This window comes from Anomaloglossus baeobatrachus, chromosome 6 (genome assembly GCF_048569485.1).
Source record: "Anomaloglossus baeobatrachus isolate aAnoBae1 chromosome 6, aAnoBae1.hap1, whole genome shotgun sequence".
Taxonomy (NCBI): Eukaryota; Metazoa; Chordata; class Amphibia; order Anura; family Aromobatidae; genus Anomaloglossus; species Anomaloglossus baeobatrachus.
Genome location: NC_134358.1, coordinates 298,243,214 through 298,264,583, shown reverse-complemented (window position 1 = coordinate 298,264,583; position 21,370 = coordinate 298,243,214). Strand labels below are relative to the sequence as shown.

Genomic DNA, 21,370 nt, shown 5'->3' with positions numbered 1-21,370 from the left:
GTTAACTGTAAAACGGCATCAGTTCTTCTAGGTAGACATGCAGCACAGTATATGAATGAACAGCCAACAGATGGGAAAAAAATTAATGGCACTCCCAACAGTGGCAAGTGCAAATACACAACCTTTATATAAAAAAAGAGGATACATGGGTACTGTGCCTCGTGAAAGTATTCACTCTTTTGGCTTTTTACCTATTTTGTAACATTATAACCTGTGTTTAATATTTTTGTCATCCAATATGTGTGTGATGTATAAGCACTAAAGACTGCTTAACAGGCAGCGACATCGCTAGCGAAAGCACCCGCCCCCGTCGGTTTGCCCGTGGCGCACAACACCACTCGGAACCGTCACACAGACTTACCTGCCTAGCGACGTTGCTGTGGCCGGCGAACCGCCTCCTTTCTAAGGGGGAGGTTCGTTCCGTGTCACAGCAGCGTCACTAAGCGGCCGCCCAATAGAAGCGGAGGGGCGGAGATGAGCCGCTAGAACATCCCGCCCACCTCCTTCCTTCCTCATTGCTGGCGGCCGCAGGTACGATGTTGTTCCTCGTTCCTGGGGTGTCACACATAGCGATGTGTGCTGCCGCAGGAACGACGAACAACCTGCGTCCTGCAACAGCAGCGATATTTGGGATTAGAACGTTGCGTCAATGATCAACGATTAGGTGAGTAATTTTGATCGTTGACTGTCGTTTGTGCATTTCACACGCAATGACATCGCTAACGAGGCCGAATGTGCGTTACGAATTCCGTGACCCCAACGACATCTCGTTAGAGATGTTGTTGCGTGTAAAGCCCCCTTAAGTTGACTAAATTGGGGAAGTGAAGTGATATAAAATAGATAAAAATTGTTATATTCATAGGTATTCATCCCTTTTGCTGTGAGCATCTAAAACATTATGGTCCAGGCAATTGCCTTCAGAAGTCGCATACTTAGTGAAAGGAAGTCCACCTGTGTGCAATCGTCATGTGGTATGTTAGTATATACACACCTATTCAGAAAGCCCACAGAGGCTGCAACACCATTAAGCAAGAGGCACCACTAACCAAACACCACCAAGAAGACCAAGCAGATTTCCACAGAAGTCGGAGGCAAAGTAATTAAGAAGTACAGTGCCTTGCAAAAGTATTCGGCCCCCTTGATTTTTCAACCTATTCCCACATTTCAGGCTTCAAACATAACGATAAAAATTTTAATGTTATGGTGAAGAATCAACAACAAGTGGGACACAATTGTGAAGTTGAACGATATTTATTGCTTATTCAAATTTTTTTTATAAAAAATAAATAACTGAAAATTGGGCCATGCAATATTATTCGTCCCCTTTACTTTCAGTGCAGCAAACTCACTCCAGAAGTTCATTGAGGATCTCTGAATGATCCAATGTTGTCCTAAATGACTGATGATTACACACAGGTGGCTTATATTTATCATCAAGTCTCCGTATAAATGCACCAGCTCTTAGATAGTCTCAGTGTTCTGTTTAAAGCGCAGAGAGCATCATGAAGACCAAGGAACACAACAGGCAGGTCTGTGATACTGTTGTGGAGAAGTTTTAAAGCCGGATTTGGTTGCAAAAAGATTTCCAAAACTTTAAACATCCCAAGAAGCACTCTGCAAGTGATCATACTGAAATGGAAGGAGTACCATACCACTACAAATCTACCAATACCCGACCGTCCCTCAAAAATTTAATCTCAAACAAGGAGAAGACTGATCATAGATGCAGCCAAGAGGCCCATGATCACTCTGGATGAACTGCAGAGATTTACAGCTGAGGTGGGAGAGTCTGTCCATAGGACAACAATCAGTCGTACACTGCACAAATCTGGCCTTCATGGAAGAGTGGCAAGAAGAAAGCCATTTCTCAAAGATATCCATAAAAAGTGTTGTTTAAAGTTTGCCACAAGCCACCTGGGATACACACCAAACATGTGGAAGAAGGTGCTCTGGTCAGATGAAACCAAAATTGAAATATTTGGGCACAGTGCCAAACAATATGTTTGTCGTAAAAGCAACACAGCTCATCACCCTGAGCACATCATCCCCACTGTCAAACATGGTGGTGGCAGCATCATGGATTGGACCTGCTTTGCTTCAGCAGGAACAGGGAAAATGGTTAAAATTGATGGGAAGATGGATGGAGCCAAATACAGAACCATTCTTGAAGAAAACCTGTTGGAGTCTGCAAAAGACCTGAGACTGGGACGGAGATTTGTCTTTCAACAAGGCAATGATCCCAAACATAAAGCAAAATCTACAATGGAATGGTTCACAAATAAACGTATCCAGGTGTTATAATGGCCAAGTCAAAGTCCAGACCTGAATCCAATCGAGAATCTGTGGAAAGAGCTGAAAACTGCTGTTCACAAACGCTCTCCATCCAACCTCACTCAGCTCGAGCTATTTGCAAAGGAAGAATGGGCAAGAATTTCAGTCTCTCGATGTGCAAAACTGATACACATACCCCAAGTGACTTGCAGCTGTAATCGCAGCAAAAGGTGGCGCTACAAAGTATTAACTTAACGTATTAACTTACACGCCCCAATTTTTAATTATTTATTTTTTTAAAAAGTTTAAAATGAGCAATAAATTTCATTAAACTTCACAATTGTGTCCCACTTGTTGTTGATTCTTCATCATAACATTAAAATTTTTATCGTTATGTTTGAAGCCTGAAATGTGGAAAAAGATTGCAAGTATAATATGCAAGGCACTGTATAACATGCAATATATATATATACTGTGTATGTATGTATGTGGCCTCCTTGCCCAGGTTGAGAGTTATGGTGGGCAGCTCTCTTCTTGGCAGGTTTGTTGTGGCACCACCTTTCCATATGATGATAATGCATTTGGTGCTCCAGGGGATCATCAGAGATTGGGATATGTTTTTAGAACCAAACCCTGGCTTATACAGTGGCTTGCATATTATATGATATATACAGTGTATATACATATAATATGCAAGGCACTGTATAAGCCAGGGTTTTGTTCTAAAAATATATTCCAATCTCTGATGATCCCCTGGAGCACCAAATGCATTATCATCATATGGAAAGGTGGTGCCACAACAAACCTGCCAAGAAGAGAACTGCCCACCATAACTCTCAACCTGGGCAAGGAGGCCATTAATCAGAGAGGCAGCACAGAGACCAACAGTAGCCCTGAAGGAGCTGCAGAGTTTCCATTCAGACATTGGAATGTCCGTCCATACGACCACAATAAGCCGTACTCTCCATACAGCTGGCCTTTTATAGAAAAGTCGCCAGAAAAAAAAAGTCTTTAATTACTGTCAAAATTTGGAAAGCTTATTTTGATTTTGCCAAAAAAACATATGTGAGACTCCCCAAACATATGGAGGAAGGTTCTGTGGTCAGATGACACCAAAATTGAACATTTTGGCCACCAAGGTAAACGCTATGTCTTGTGCCAAAACTCAGAACCATCATTTTTTTTTACTCCAAACGTAGATTTGATTTAGATTTCACTTTTATGTATTCACTTTGCATTTTAAGTGATAAAAATAAACTAAACACTATTTTCAAAAGCACTTTCACTTTGCACAGTTTTTCTACATTGCCTAAAACGTTTGCACAGTGCCTTATGTATAGAAAATATATATATTTTATATTCTACACTTGGTCACACCTATGAAAGGAGTGATCCCAACTTACCAGTACAACCTCTGCGGGCCACTGGCTCTCTGTGTTAGGCCTCCTTCACACGTCCGTGTCTCCGGTACGTGTTTGGTCTGTTTCCTCACGTGCCAGAGTCACGGGCATACATAGACTCATTAAAATCAATGGGTCTGCGCTCACGTGCGTGTTTTGCCATGGACTGTGTGTCTATGTGGACCATACGTGTGCCACACGTAGACATGTCCGTTTTTCTCCGGCATCACGGGTGTCACACGGACCGCACACGGACTGCACGGATGTGATCCGTGTGACACGCACCGGACAAAACACACGTGTCTGTGAATTAAAAGGACTTCTATACTCACCTTCTCCAGCCCTGCTGTCTCTGCCGCTGCTGTCACTTGCTTCCAACCCCCGCTCATTATGCTCATCGCATATTCACTGCACTGCAGGCCGGAAGCAGCAGCAGCAGCGGGGAGTCGGCAGAACCGGAGACCGAAGATCAGCACCACGGACAGCAACGCCAGGGACAGGTGAGCAGAAAGTTCCTGTTCTCCGTGTGTTATCGTGGATAGCACACGGAGAACACACGTGAGCCATAAACACGGCACATGGAGGGCAATACGCACCTTTGACACGTCCGTGAAAAAAATGCGTGATTTTCACGGACGTGTGAAAGAGGCCTTACTGATACTAGTAAATATTACCTCACAGGAATCTTGACATTCTGTGTGTCTGTCTGTGAATAAAACCGTTCACTCTCTTCATAAACTGCGCCAACTACATTAGTTAGAATTATAAACTTTAATCCGTTTTATTAATTTACATTTTTACAACAAAGATCCTTTTCTTTAACTTGTTTCTTTAATCATAGATGTATTCAGAATATACAGTGCCTACAAGTAGTATTCAACCCCCCTGCAGATTTAGCAGGTTTGATAAGATGCAAATAAGTTAGAGCCTGCAAACTTCAAACAAGAGCAGGATTTATTAACAGATGCATAAATCTTACAAACCAACAAGTTATGTTGCTCAGTTAAATTTTAATAAATTTTCAACATAAATGTGTGGGTCAATTATTATTCAACCCCTAGGTTTAATATTTTGTGGAATAACCCTTGTTTGCAATTTCAGCTAATAATCGTCTTTTATAAGACCTGATCAGGCCGGCACAGGTCTCTGGAGTTATCTTGGCCCACTCCTCCATGCAGATCTTCTCCAAGTTATCTAGGTTCTTTGGGTGTCTCATGTGGACTTTAATCTTGAGCTCCTTCCACAAGTTTTCAATTGGGTTAAGGTCAGGAGACTGACTAGGCCACTGCAACACCTTGATTTTTTCCCTCTTGAACCAGGCCTTGGTTTTCTTGGCTATGTGCTTTTGGTCGTTGTCTTGTTGGAAAATGAAATGACGACCCATCTTAAGATCCTTGATGGAAGAGCGGAGGTTCTTGGCCAAAATCTCCAGGTAGGCCGTGCTATCCATCTTCCCATGGATGCGGACCAGATGGCCAGGCCCCTTGGCTGAGAAACAGCCCCACAGCATGATGCTGCCACCACCATGCTTGACTATAGGGATGGTATTCTTGGGGTCGTATGCAGTGCCATCCAGTCTCCAAACGTCACATGTGTGCTTGGCACCAAAGATCTCGATCTTGGTCTCATCAGACCAGAGAACCTTGAACCAGTCTGTCTCAGAGTCCTCCAAGTGATCATGAGCAAACTGTAGACGAGCCTTGACATGACACTTTGAAAGTAAAGGTACCTTACGGGCTCGTCTGGAAGGAGACCATTGCGGTGGAGTACGTTACTTATGGTATTGACTGAAACCAATGTCCCCACTGTCATGAGATCTTCCCGGAGCTCCTTCCTTGTTGTCCTTGGGTTAGCCTTGACTCTTCGGACAAGCCAGGCCTCGGCACGGGAGGAAACTTTCAAAGGCTGTCCAGGCCGTGGAAGGCTAACAGTAGTTCCATAAGCCTTCCACTTCCGGATGATGCTCCCAACAGTGGAGACAGGTAGGCCCAACTCCTTGGAAAGGGTTTTGTACCCCTTGCCAGCCTTGTGACTCTCCACGATCTTGTCTCTGATGGCCTTGGAATGCTCCTTTGTCTTTCCCATGTTGGCCATGTATTAGTGCTGTTCACAAGTTTGGGGAGGGTCTTAATTAGTCAGAAAAGGCTGGAAAAAGAGATAATTAATCCAAACATGTGAAGCTCATTGTTCTTTGTGCCTGAAATACTTCTTAATACTTTAGGGGAACCAAACAGAATTCTGGTGGTTTGAGGGGTTGAATAATAAATGACCCTCTGAATAAACTTTTCACAATTTAAAAAAAAAAAAAAAATAAAAAAAGAAATAACATTCTTTTTTGCTGCAGTGCATTTCACACTTCCAGGCTGATCTACAGTCCAAATGTCACAATGCCAAGTTAATTCCGAATGTGTAAACCTGCTAAATCTGCAGGGGGTTGAATACTACTTGTAGGCACTGTAGTTACCCATATTTTTCTAACCAAGTACGACCTATTTAACTCTTGTTGCAAGGGCAATTTTTACAAATTCTGAATTTATATAAAACTATGCATCATATTATTAAATTAACCTGAAACCAGTCACTTATGAGAATGTTACCCAGCAATTTACAATAATAGGTGCCTTCATCAATCCTTGAAGGAAAATATGTAACTTTAAGTAAAAAAAAAAAAAAAAAAATTCCTAAACATTCATGTTTGTGACCAAAATTCTGACCCAACAGGACTGCAGACACACATTCTCTTCTAGAAAATGTGATGACGTTATCACGATGTGGCTGTAGGAAAGTGAGGGAAAGGGGCTCCTATGCTGTCCCTCTTGCTAGGGGTCCATAGGCTATCCCTAACCTCAGGGTTACTCCTAATGGTGGAGATGCCTGAGTCCGATGCCCAGCTAAGCTAATGACCAAAACTGATGTGATTCCCCCTTCTCACCAGGGAAGGAAGGGGCAGGAGAGATGGAAACACAAATTAGGCTGGAGGCCACATAGTGTTCACCACATATTGGAGATGTGGCTACTGAGAAGCCACCTCATAAAACTTGCAGAACTTTTCCGCTGTGTTATTAGTTTTTTGGAGATTGCTCGTTAATAACCACGCGGTTTCTGCAATACCGTGGAAACATCAGTAGCGATAAAGGCAATTTGTATTTCCTTTCTAATGACATCACGAAAAGCCTGTGTAGCATGTTAGCAGGGTACTACTCGCATACAGAACACTGTAAAGGACCCCAGTCTGATACAAAGTAATCATCCACTTAATGACAGTTCATTGCTTATCATCGCTCGGTGTAGACCTAAACAGCAAATAATTGATAATTAGCTTGTTTTATCGCCTCTTTTATGCAGATGTTAGAATCATCACACAACCCTTACGATAATTGCAACATGAAGTAGGAATCGAGGGCTGATATACTTAATTTATTATTCATCAGCACTCATCATGGGAAATTTAGCCTCAGGTGGTACTTGTGATTTAGGGTTATCAGCTTGTGCAGAAAATATGTGAATTTGGAGAAAGGTCATGTTTGCCATGCAGAATAGGATTGAATTTCACATCGCCATTGTACGTTATAACAAATATGTATTAAATTCCCTTGTAGACAGCTTTTCCCAGTGCAATCACCTTCATTGTCAAAGGGAAGATTGTAATCCGGGAGAAGAATAGACTGGTCTTTTGAAGTCATGATTGTTATTCCGCAGAGTGCAGCAGCGATACGGTTTCCTCGCCGTTCATTGGGGAAATATTTCACATGTCATTTTATTGATTAGAAGTCATTTGGCGCTGCAGCTCCCCAGTGTAGGTTTTCAGCGAGCGCTAATCATTTCATATCAGAACAAACAGCTTTGTCTTTATTGTTTGCATTTAGTATTGATGCAGAGCCTGTTCTGGAAAAAGAAATGGTATTTACGTGTACAATGCTGGAGATGTAGTGTTTGCTGATACAATAATGCCCTCACAACGTGTGTAAAGATCATCTGTCACATAACAAAGTTCTTAATTTAAGGGTATTTCTTCAGTGAAATGGACGCAGCCCCAGTTTACCAATCACTAGGTGCCCTCTGTAAGGAAACCTGAGCCAATCAGAACGGTATCTAAAATAGCAGTTGCACTAAAGGGAAGGAGAATAAACTAGAATGTAGATGGTGGACATTGGAATGTAAATACGCATTACTGACAAGAAAACATTTTTTTGAAAAATATGAGTTACTTAGCAAATAAAGGTGGCCAAATTTACTTGTGCCTAGATACCACGTCAAGGTGTAACTCTCATCTGGGTGGGTCCTACTCTAATTGCTAACGGTTTGGACAAAAGAGGCATAGCAATTAGAGTAGGACCCAGATGAGAGTTACACCTTGACGTGGTTTCTGGGCACAAGTAAATTTAGCCACCATTATTTAAGTAACTCATATTTTAAAAAAAAAAATGTTCATGTTTTCTTGGCAGTAATGCGTATGCATAGTCCAATATTCATCATCTACATTCTTGTTTTTTTCTCCTTCCCTTTACTTGAGTGCAACTGTTATTTTAGATATTGTATGTCATGTTCAGTATGCACCAGTTCAGACTATGAGATTAGGAAGTGTCGGCAATTTTTATAGTTTCCAATCAGAAATGTAGAGATGGCTTAGCCTCCTTAATTTATTATTCAAGTTTATAAGGGGACCTGTCACTTGCTGAAAAGAATTGAGCTACATTCCTGGTAAAAATCCCTGAGTTAAAATGAGCAGACCCAATCTAAATTTCAGTGTTCGTACCAAACACAGACTTTACAAAACAATCAGTATTAGAGCTCAGGTGCTTTACGTAAGCTAAACACTCGTTCAAGCATGACTTTGCTCAAGTATGCTCGGAACTCGGCCCAGTACAAGATGCTTGCAGTGTTTTAATGGCTCACACTGGGGGTAAAATCAGTAGTATTGGATGTAGTGTGTACAAAAAGAAAAACTCTGCCCTCCCATCCCCGGAAGGGTTTTGTTTATGGCTAGCTGTGTGTGGGCGAAGAGCTAAATGCCCCAATTAGGGACTTCCAATGAGGTTCGGGTTGGAACAGAACCTTCTCAAAAGTCTGGCTGAACCTGCAGACTCCAAACTACCACGGTTCCTCGCATCTTTATCTCTGAGTTCCCCTAATTCTGCCTCTCTTTTTTTCTGTTTTGTTCTGGGTCACTCCATTACAGAGATATTCACATTTGTTGTTTTTGGAGCGCACTATGTGAAATCTCTTCTGGCAGACCAACTGGACATTTATTCAACATATTCACTGGGGCTGTGCGCTTTCACCTCTCCCTCCTAAACACTGCTGAGCTGTGATTGGCAGCATCTGGGAGGGGTGAAATTGCACAGCCCCTGAAGACCACTCTGAAGTTTCGCTCAGCTATCTGCAAACAGAAGTTCCACATATGTCACTCCAGAAGGAACAATGTTGAATATCTGTACAATGGAGTTACACAGCTCAAAACTGAAAAAAGTGCAAAATTGGCTAGGGATTTTTACAAGGTATTTAGGTTAATTTTTTTTACCAAGCAATTGGTCATTTTTAAAAGGCACTTAGGTGGACACGAAGGCATCTGCTAACGTCTATTTTAGAGTTCTTTTTTCTGCTGATATATATACTTATTAAACATTTAGTGTACATTTTCTTTTTTGTTTTGACTTATATTAGTGCTGTGCTGCGACCAGTGTGAGCCAGTACTCTTGTGAAATCTTGTCTTGCTTTTTTGTCAAACTAAATACATTTTTGTTTTATAAAGATTTTTTTGTGCAGGTTATACTCTTAGTATGTGAAAGGAAAGCTCTTATCACATATATCCCAAATGTAGCCTTGTTAACCTAATGAGTTTAGATAAGGTGCTTTAAAGGCCACTTCACACATAACGAGATCGTAAACGAGATCGTTACTACGTCACAGTTTCTGTGACGCAAGAACGACTTCAATTGCGATCTCGTCACGTTTGACACGTACCAACGATTCACCCCCTGCTGCGAAATCGCTGATCGATGCCGAACAGCTTGGGCCATTTCTGGCTCGTTGGAGTCCTGCTGGGCTGCATGAATCTGTATGTTTGACACCCTATTAACGATTTCGTTGACGACCTAGATGAGATGCACGAAGGCGTGTTGTTGCGTCCCCGTTTCCGCGCCCCTCTCTGCACCGATTGGTTAGCTCCAGGTGCAGGTGCGGCTTCGATCCGAAAAACACACCAACAAAGCGACCGGGTACAATGGACGAAGGAATCAGGGTGGAGACGCAGGTTCTATCTCAAAGCAAAGCGCAAAAGAAGTGACAAAGGGTGACGCGATCCAAAATTTAACCGCTAGATACGCCCCCAATCAGAACGCAGTATTGGCCGCCAATGAAAGCGGAGGGGGGGTATGGAAAAGGCGACGCAAATGCACGCCTACGTGACTCACTGCATTTTACTACGCCCCTAATGGGATTAGAATCGTTAACATAGTTGCTGTGTGACAGGGTCCCAGCGATTTGAAAGATCGTTATACGGGACGCATGCTCGTTCATAAACTCGTTATGTGTGACACCCAACATGCGATTTTAACAACGACTCATAAACGATCCAGAAAGTGTGACGTAGTAGCGATCTCGTTCACGATCTCGTTATGTGTGACTGGACCTTTAGACTTTTAATACAGTTCAGGCAACTGTAGGTTTCCCTGGTATAAAAGCCAACAATATTACAGATGTGTGTGACCCTAGCCTGAGCATTATTATTAGCCTTTTACTGTTCACTTATTAAGGATCAGTTTACAAAGAGTGTGAAAAATTCTACTTAAGCCGGCTGTCCAAGATGTGAAAAATAATGTGTTTTTCTTTCATAAACCGCACAACACCTGACCATGGGTTATGTCTGGTATTGAAACTCTCCTCCTATTATTAATAGCAGTTATGCATATTCCATTTTCATGTTTTTCATTTTTTTTCAGATAGTTCATTGTATTTTTTAGTCTAGTATTCCCAGAGCAGTTCTGCTTTTCATTATTCCCCTATACATTGTGACTAGTGTGCAACTCTTTATCCTATTGTATAGTTATGTTTTTGAGTCTTGCACCTTGTTCACACCATTGGCGTTCCAGACATACATTCTTTAATTAGTATGCACTTTCTGTCTGAGAACCCGGCCCCACCCATAGCCATGTGTCTTTTTTCACATATATAACTTGGTCCTTTGTTTCCCATACATACATGTATCCCAAGTTTTTTAACTGCAGGTAAGGTCACACATAGGTTAGGGACCCCATAAATAGAGATTACCTTGGCGTGGGTTGGGGCTCTTTTGCATTGATCAATACAATGGCTAAACATCTCTTGTATTCCTATTATTCATAGCAGTTATGCATATTCCATTTTCATGTTTTTCATTTTTTCAGATAGTTCATTGTATTTTTCAGTCTAGTATTCCCATAGCAGTTCTGCTTTTCATTATTCCCCTATACATTGTGACTGGTGTGCAACTCTTTATCCTATTGTATGGTATTGCAACTCTGACCCACTGAAGTGAATGGAGCACTGCTGCAATACCAGGCATAACTCATGGTCAAGTGTTGTGCTGTTTTGGAAATAAAGCAGCCATGTATTTCTGTGACTGGAGAAGTTCTTTCGAGAGAGACTCAACACAACTGCTAAGCTATAAGAGGTAGGGGCATTGAGCTTGTAAGATTACCAGTACATCCTCTTTATTATGACTTTTAGTGTAGGTTTGGGAACTACACGTCCCAGTGACACCAGACAATAGAAAATCCTACTATTTAAGTTAGGATTTGGAGCCTGAAAACTTTTGGAAGCCCACCTAAAGTTGAATCTTTAAGTGAAGTCCTACTGTAACATATTGCTTACATTAGTTGTGGACTAGATTTGAATTTTCTGTAGACCATCGGTTTTCCTGTAGACTTTCGATGGATTTTCAGATTACTTTTTTTGTCACTGTGTTGTATATCATTTTATAGTTTGTACAGAGAAATCAAATCATAGAAAACTATTCCCATATCCTGCAGGGCTAAAGGCACACCTTCCGATAAGGACTTGGAGCTTCTTGTTTTGTGATCTGAAGTTTGGCTAATTGTAATTGTTCTTCTTTTTTTAGGAGAAGCGTTTACTTATGCAGTTACCTTAGAATCGGTCTTGGCCGGTCATGAAAACTCGGTGTATGCTGTCCACTGGCAGCCATCTTTCTTGAAAGGTAAACATGAAGCCTCATTTTATGTGCTGAAAAAACTGGATGTGAAGCCTATTTGCATGTTATTACAGCAAATTACAGCTGATAGTAGAAGGTTTTTTTCCTTTATCTCCATCGTTGTTTAGATAGTGGTAACTTATTTAACCGCTTAGGGAGCAGGCGGTTTTTGTTTTTGCGCTTTTGTTTTTTTATCCTTTTATTCCAAGGGGCATAACTTTTTTTTTTTTTTTACTTTTCCGTCAATATCACCGTGTGAGGCTTGTTTTTTGCAAGATGAGTTGTACTTATGAATGACCCATCTATTTTTTAGATGATGTAATGGTAAGTAGAGAAAAAATGATAAGTGTGACGGAATAGCAAAACAAGTGAAATTATTTTTTGAGTTTTACCATAAAACTGACATGGCAGCTGAATCTCCAGGTCAGTACAATTACGAGATACCAGATACAAGATATACAAGAGATACCAGACACTGGTACACAGATACCAAACATGTAGAGTTTTTGTTTTATATAAGTGATGGAAACATTTTTGAAAAAGCAAATCTTGCTTGTGTTGCGAATTTCCAAGAGCCAAAATGGTTTCAATTTTTGGGATCTGGGGCTGTGTAAGGGCTTGTTTTTTGCACCCTTAGCCTGTTATTACATTTTTTTTCTGTTTCCGATTTGAAAAACTGCAATTCTGGCGTTTTGTTTTTTTTTTTCTCGTTGCGCTGTTTACCAATTATTATATTTTATTTTAGATTTTGATAAATTGGACGCTCACGAACAAAGCGATACCAGATATGTGTTTTTGTTCATTATATTTTAATGGAGGGATGACCTGAACTTTTATATTTAACATTTTTTTATATTTTTTTTTTAAACTTTTTTTTTTTTTTTTTTACTTTGTACTGTATTTAATAGTAGCGGGACATTAACTTGCAATAGTCTGATCACTTTTTCTATATAAAGCAATGCCACAGCATTGTTGTGTATAGAAGAAATCGTCACAGACTCCTATGGACGCCAACCACTGGCTGAGTTTCACAGTACTGTGATAACATACACAGGGGTCTTCAGCACACCTCTGGCTGTTATGACAACTCATCGACTTCCCACGATCTCATTGCGAGAGCGCCGATGAGGAGTCAGAACTGCGCGCCCCTTGCCAGCGCGCGTTAAATTCTGCAGAGATTGACAGCGGCATTTACCAGGTTGACAGCTGTGGGCAGAGCGCCGCTCCACACATGACTGTTAGAGGCACATGTCAGCTGATTAAATCAGCCGACATGTGGAGGGAAAAATGTGGGCTCAGTGTGCGAGCTCGTATCAAAAGCAGGGAGACCACCCATGATGTACATTGCAGGTTATGGGTCGTTAAGAGGTTAATATGTAACTGTACTTTTGAGTCGCCCACCACAGCGCTGCAGCGGTCGCCTGTGGGACACTGCGGGGACTTCTCTGTAGGGACTCTTCCGGCAACAGGTATGTGAGGTTCACTTTCATAGGAGTCGTGACGCCATTCTCGGTTTGCGGTCAGGGCAGTGACCGCCACTGCAGTTTAACGAGCGACTGGGGCTGATGGTGTCTGCAGTCTGGTGGTATGGCCTCCCGAGAGTGAGGCTGGCGCTAGGAGCTCGGGTGTGTGTGTGTAGAACCACAGGTCGCATAATAACTCAGTCTCAGTCCAAAAATGTCTTTCAACTTGTTTACTCACATTCAGCTGGTTTTGTTAGGTAACCCGGGCGATACTGAGATAGACCAGAGAGAACCAGGTATCCTTCAGGCTGACATAGGGGTGACTGCTGGCTTGCCTTCCTAGCATTTCTTGTTTCGGAAAACCCCTGACTTAAAGTACCGTGGGATTCATCCAGGGAAGTCGCATCTGCATTTTCTCCCCTTTCTTGCCCGTTTGCTGGCAGCGTGGACCAAGGTGGATAGCTGCAGGCTCGATCCTCCTTATGGGCCCCTTGTGGCTGCTGATGCTCGAACTCTGTTTTGGTTGGTGTGGGACTTGTTGTCCACCCCACTGGCAGGTTTAGCAGACCACTAAATGGATGTCTGACTATAGGGACCTGTTCCCCGTTCGTGCCTAGCCACCAAAAGTCTCCGTACACGACCAGCTGGCTCCCAGAGTGTCCTCCAGACCAACTGATTTCCTCAGCGTCTTTCTGTCCAACTTCTGGTGACCGTTCTCCCCCACCAACAGCCATTACACTTGCAGGGTCTGACTAGCGTGGCTGTACGTCTGCTTCTTTCAGCAACTTCTGTACCTTCTGCTCTCAGACTGGCTTGCTCCTCCTCCTGACTGCCACTGCAACCTAGCTTCCAGCCCCTCCTCTGCACTACTAGCTGAGATGTGGAGGCCACGCCCCCTTCTGGGTCTGCTCAGGGGTCCCCTCTAGCGTGTGTGTGAGACCTGGTCACTATGTGTCTGTGCGTACACACCCTATTCCAGCCTTCAGGATTACCTGTTTGCACTCACCCCGCATGGGTGCAGTACTCATTGGCGCCTGACCAGATCAGGGGCGCCACACTTTCAACAGACTTTGCATCAGTCAATAGTACAGGTGATTATATGAAATATTGTAAGGTATCTTATCAGAAAAATCTGCTTTCTTTACAAATGATCAAACAATGAAATCTGTCTTGCTCAGAAGAGACTGACTGCAGGTGTCATGTGACACAGCCTATAGGGAGTAAGGTGCAGGAAAGGGAGGAGAGGCAGATAGAAAAATGTGGTGCAGAGCTTTGTACCAAGTGTTTTACCTCACATCAGAGGTTGATTCAGATCAACTCAGCTGAGCTCTGCTGTATAGTTTCATCTGTCTGCGAGGTAAAAAGTGAATGAAGAACAGTTCCTCTCCTACCTTCAGCAAACAGTGGATTACAGGTTACAGATAACCCATTCAGAGGGGGAAACTGGTGAGAGTGCAGGACAGAAGTCACTAATGGACAGGAATGGTGTCCAGTTATCCTGAACACACACAGGACTGCTTATTCTGAATAGTTAACTGAAGGCAAGCTAGAAACAATAACATAAAATTACTTCATTGTACAAGCAGTCACAATGAAAATTATTCATCCCCCACAAAAAATTAGCTTCTTAGCAAAATGAACACACTTTCTGCAGTTTGCAATAAATCAAACCAAACACAAACAATTTGTATAGCTCGACAACTAGTATAAACAAGTGACTTCAAGTTCATCACAAGATGTCACTTTTAATAACTACTGCAGTTTGAGAATAATTTGTGACAAGCATCATTTATTTCTTAGTAGTCACGCTCCTTGGCTGTTATGATCTGCTGAGAATATGATGCAGTGTCCACGCGTGAAACAAGAAGAAATGTTCCAGCTTTCAGATTTTTTTTCTTTAGAATAAAATTCACCTTTATTGGTAATTTCTTTAAAATCATCCAAGAAAATATCACATAATTCATGAGTAATATAACAGGTCCATAGGCGTCGTAAGGCTCATACCAGACGCATTTCGAGCGTAACGCTCTAAAGGCCCCGTCACACACAGAGATAAATCTTTGGCAGATCTGTGGTTGCAGTGAAATCATGGACATATTGTTCCTTTGTACACAGCCACAAACCTGGCACTGATTGTCCACAATTTCACTGCAACCACAGATCTGCCGCTGATTTATCTCTGTGTGTGACAGAGCCTTTAGACTTGGTAACGCTCGAAACGCGTCTGCTGTGAGCCTTACGACTCCTGTGGACCTGATATATTACTCATGAATCATGTGCTATTTTCTTGGATGATTTTAAAGAAATTACCAATAAAGATAAAATTTATTATAAAGAAATAAAATCTGGAAGCTGGATCATTTCTTGTTTCACTTGTACCTGACGCTGAAGCAGCATGATGTTTCAGATTGCACAGTAAGGAGCATGCTAATTACTGAATGTCTCCATGCCCAAACTTCAGGTTGAACTTGAACATCTATATTCACTCAAAAGTGCAAGAAGAGTTGGCTCCAATATTCCCCAAACCATATAAATAAGCCACAGAAGTTTTGAGATTCTCTTCTGTACAACGATGAAATGAACACCCTTCCCACAATGAAGCATGGTAGTGGCTTAATGATGCTTTGGGGCTGCTTCTCTTCTGGCAATAGAAACCTTCAACTGGTGAATGGAAAGATTGTTTCAATCAAGTATCAGGAAATCCTGGCAGAAAACTTTATACCTGCTGTGAGGTAGCTGAAATTTGGACGTCGTCGGTTTATTGTCACAGGACAATAATCCCAAGCATACCTCAGAGTCCACAAATGCCTGGTTTCAGAAGACGTCTTGGGAGATTCTAGAAAAGATGTCTCAGCCTTCCCAATTAAATCCCGTTAGAAGATTTTTGGGATTTGAAAAAGGCAATTACATGAAGAATGGGCTGATCCCTCAGGAATACTGCCAGAAGCTGATGTCTGGCTATGGATCACATTTGCAGCAGGTTCTAACAGCAGAAGGTGCTCTTCTAATGTGCTTAGGATTGTTGTCATGAAGGGAATGAATAATTTAAGAGTGCAGAAGTGGAATTTTTCATGAACACACCATATGCGTCAGGGATACAGTTGTGGAGAAGCCGCATGGCATCACTATTAAAGGAGTATTCATATTGCCACAATCCCAATATGTAGAATAATAATATTAGCAAATTCCTCCAATTAAAAATGAAGTATAATTCTCCTGAAATAGCCATGTTTCTTACCTCATTGCAGCTTAGGTAACCAAGGTTATGATTACTCCTCTAGAGGCAGTTAGTGAGTTAGGTATCCATGGTTACAGCCATGAGTAACTCACTAACTGTCACTAGATGAGTAATCATAACCATGGACACCTGAGCTGCAATGCCCTGCACATGAGGTAAGAGACATGGCTATAGCAGGAGAACTATACTACATTTCTAATTGGAGGTATTTGCTAACATTATTATTATTGTGTCTACTGCATATTGGGACAGGATCTTGGAGATGGGAATAAACCTTTTCCTGCAGATTAACCCCATATCTGCAGGCTAATTACATTTTTGCTAGATGATAAACATTTTGGCTTTAAATAGTTTTTTCTTCATTTTATTACAACCAGCAGAAAGTTTGTAATTTTACCTATACGTTGCAGGGGGGAGCTGCAACTGTCATTATAATTATTGCTGTACATACAATATGTATACATTTGTATTCATGTAGAATCCTATTCATCAATGCTTTCAACTGGAGCTGTTTATTCATTTTACTGAAAACAGAAGATATTTATTAGTATCAAATTTTGTCTAGCAACTCAAACACAAGTATGAATCTCGCCTTACAAGTAACATTCTCTATTATGAAACCTCTTTTCTTGCTATGCTGTGTTCTGTCCTGCAGATGGCAGCATTGTACAACCTATGAGCCTCTTATCTGCATCAATGGATAAAACCATGATCCTATGGCAGCCAGATGAGGAGACCGGAGTATGGCTAGAACAGGTTTGTGTTCATTAGTACATCTTGTCTAACATCTTTTTGTTCAGGATTAAAGGGACTAGTCTAAATCCACAAGTCTGCAGTCCCTGTGTGTGACAGCAGGCCACATTGTGGGCTCTGTGAGGATTCTCCCTTGTCCGAACCGGAAACGGCGGTCACGTGGCTGTGTTAGTATGCAGAATCCGACTAGGGGGTGGCCTCACTCAATACACTTGCGAGCGATGTGATCTTAGAGTAACTGAATACTTGTGGATTTAGATCGGACAACCTCTTTAAACAATAAAACAAAGCAGGCCTACCAAAATTAGCTAGTGTTGCCTACGTTCTTTCCTGTGTGCATGCAAGCTTGAATAAGGCACTGGCTGCAAACAGAAATCTGATCAATGAACATCAGATACCTTATAAAGTGTACATGACCAAATATATTCCTAGGTTTTTTAACCCAAAGAAAGGCATTAGTTTGATAGGGAGCCAACAAAAAGACGTTGCATTGCTGCTGCCTGTTGGGCTCATATAAAACTGGCCATTTTCCTTTGCTAAGTATTATTTTTTACATGTTTTTCATAGCAGTAAAGCATGTCTATATTCCCATATTCATTGTTCCACATATCTTAGCACTGCAGAGTACAACCCTCTCATTTTTGTTACTATGTTTCATGTTCAGTTTGCACCTCTTCACATTAGAGAGGTGGGGTGTGCCATCAGTCTTTTTCTTAGATTACAGGGTCATCCCTTCTGATTGAGCACTCCTGCTAATCACCTTAGCATTAGGACTCATCTAGACAAGCATATAAAACAAGAATTAAAATAGCCTAAGGCTAGATGCGCACGCTGAAGTTTTAACTGCATCGAAACTGCAACCAAAACTGCACCTTGTTACAGAGAGCCTGGAAATGTAACAAAAAATGCTTGTAATGATGGTGGGTTTTTGTTATTGCATTTTTTTAAAAGGAGAAACAAAGTAGGATACGATAGGATAATTGATAGCTAGAATAGATAGAAACAATAGCTGGATAGATAAAACATATAGAATAGATAATTAGAAAGAACAGAGAATAGATCAATAGAAATAACAGAATAGCTCAATAGAGGCATAGCCAGCTGTTTTTTTTTTTTATTTTTATTTTTTTGGTAGAAAAAAGGAAGTGGGGTCCCCCCCGTATTTCATAACCAGCACAAGAACACCAGCAGCTGCAGGCTGCAAACCTCAGCTGTCTGTTGTACCTTGGCTGGTTATGAAAATTTGAGGGGCTCCCACACTTTGTTTTTTAAATTATTTGATTTTTTTTTTTAAAAAAACTGATGTGGGGTCCCCCCATTTTTCTAAAATCAGCCAAGGTACAGCAGACAACTGGGGGCTAATAATATTAGGGTGGGAAGGGCCATGGTTGTTTGGCCTTTTCCAGCCTAACAATAGCAGCCCACAACCGCCTCATGGCACATCCATAAGATGCGCCAATTCTGGTACTGGACCCGGCTCTTCCTGTTCCCCTGGTGCAGTGGCAATTGGGATAATAAGGAGTTAATGACAGCCCAGAGCTGCTACTAAGCCCTAGTTTAGTGATGGCAGGCGTCTGAGACACCCCATCAGTAATCTGTAAGTGAAAGTAAATATACACAAACACCGAAAAAATCCTTTTATTTGAAATAAAATACAAAATGCCCCCGCTTTCACTACTTTATTAACCCCTCATAAACCCCTCTAGGTCCAACGTAATCCACACGAGGTCCCACGATGCTTCCAGCACTGCTACTTCTGACGCTCACAGTGAGTGTCCTAGGACATGACTGCCTGCTGTGAGCTCCACGCTGCAAGTGAAGTGCGACGTGCGGTAAGCGGTGATGTCACTCTGGTAATTTTCTGTCACACCGGGAGTCCATGTGTCCTGGAGTCCGCGACTGAAGTGAGCTGCAGGTAGAGGACTCACCTGAGTGACGTCACCGCTAATCATGCGACTCACTTCAGTCGCGGTTTGAACCTCACAGCGGGCAGTCCTCGTGTGGATTACGTTGGACCTGGAGTGGTGCATGGGGCTTAATAAATTGGTGAAAAAGGGTGCTTTTTTTGTCTTTCATTTCAGATAAAGGATTTTTTTGGTGTTTGTTTTTTTTTTTACTTTCACTTACAGATTAGTGATGAGGTGGTGTCTCTTATACGCCTGCTATGACTAATCTAGGACTTAGTGGTAGCTATGGACTGCCATTAAATCCTTATTACCCTGGCTGCCACCGGACCAGGGCAATCGGGAAGAGCTCGGTAAAGTACCGGGGCTGTCACATCTAATGGATGCGGCAATTCCGGGTGGCTGCTGGCTGATATTTTTAGGCTGGGGAGAACCTTATAACAATAGGCCTCCCCAGTCTGAGAATACCAGCCTCCAGCTGTGGGGCTTTATCTTGGCTGGGTATGAAAATTGGGAAACCGCACGCCTTTTATATTTTAATTTATTTATTTTAATGTATGATATAGACCCACTCACCGGCGTCTTTGGTTGGTTGCAGTCATACAGCTGTCACTCAGCGTGGTGGCATGTCTTACTGCAACCAATCACTGACACCAATGGGTGGGGAAAACAGTGAATATGTATGAGCCTAATGAGTGGCCCCAAAAGAAGAATGAGAGGCCACAGGAGCAGTGTGATAGCAGCGCCGCGCCGGTGATCGGTGAGTGTTAAATGCTTGGAGAGAGAGTGCGAGGCAGAGACACAGAGAGAGAATGAATTTATCCTAGAACAATGTGGGTGACCTGTGGTTTTTGTGACAAAAACGCAAGTAAAACAGATGCAAAACGCACAAATTTGGTAGCATACATTTTTCCTTTCGTTTTTCATCCCCTCATTGATTTCAATGGGTGAGAAAAACTGACAAAAACTCAAGAAGAATGAACATGCTGCTTTTTTTTTTTGTCACACGGTTTTGACAAATAAACTGCAGACAAAAAAACTGCAACGTGCGTTCAGTGAATCTGAATTCTCATGCTGGGAAGTCAAAAGTCAGAACTTGCTGACAACAAAACTGCATAAAAAACCGCAACAAAAATGCAGCATGCACATGTAGCCTAAGGCTTATCAGAGGTACGTCTGTTGTATATGCTTGTCTGAATGAGCCCTAATGCTAAGACTTCTCAGAGGGTACATATGTTTTTATATACTTCTCTGGATGAGCCCTAATCCTAAAACTTCTCAGAGGGTACGTCCGTTTTATGTGCTTATCTGGATGAGCCCTAATCCTAAAGGCTACTTTACATGCAGCGATATCGCTAGCGATGTCGCTGGTGAAAGCACCTGCCCCCGTCGGTTGTGCGTCAGGGGCAAATTGCTGCCCGTGGCGCACAACATCGCTAGGACCTGTCACGCGGACTTACCTGCCTAGCGACGTCTCTGTGGCCGGCGAACCGCCTCCTTTCTAAGGTGGCGGTTTGTGCGACGTCACACGGCAGCCGTCCAATAGAAGCGGAGGGGCGGAGAGCAGCCAAAAGAAAGTGACGCCCAGCTCGTTGCCGGAGGGCGCAGGTACGGTGTTGTTCGTCGTTCCTAGGGTGTCACACATAGCAATGTGTGCTGCCTTAGGAGCGACGAACAACCTGCGTCCTGCAACAGCAATGATATTTGGGATTAGAACAATGTGTCAACGATCAACGATTAGGTGAGTAATTTTGATCGTTAGCGGTCGCTCGTACATTTCACGTGCAACGATGTCGTTAACGAGGCTGTATGTGCGTCACGAATTCCGTGACCCCAACGACATCTCGTTAGCGATGTCGTTGCGTTTAAAGCCCGTTTAGACTTCTCAGAGGGTACATATGTTTTTATATACTTGTCTGGATGAGCCCTAATCCTAAGACTTCTCAGAGGCTATGTCTGTTTTATGGGGTTGTCTGGATGAGCCCTACTGCTTAGACTTCTCAGAGGGTAATCATTGTTTCCATGCACAGATCGTTGGTATGTGCATGGTGGAGCTGAAACTGGTACATTATCTTAGAAACTAAAGCTTTTATTTGCATCAGTGATAACCCGGCCTTTGCCTGAGGATGAGTATAATGCATTTTTCACCATTT

General features: G+C 42.2%; 1 protein-coding gene across 2 annotated transcripts in view; it reads left to right on the top strand.

The window, feature by feature from the left end:
- ELP2 (elongator acetyltransferase complex subunit 2) overlaps window positions 1-21,370 on the top strand; it is a 143,971-nt gene that overhangs the window by 48,926 nt on the left and 73,675 nt on the right. For both annotated transcript variants that reach the window (XM_075314886.1, XM_075314885.1), the window contains exons 9-10: window positions 11,770-11,865; window positions 17,216-17,316. In XM_075314886.1, coding sequence (XP_075171001.1) covers window positions 11,770-11,865; window positions 17,216-17,316 — 197 coding nt within the window. The remainder of the gene's footprint in view (window positions 1-11,769; window positions 11,866-17,215; window positions 17,317-21,370) is intronic.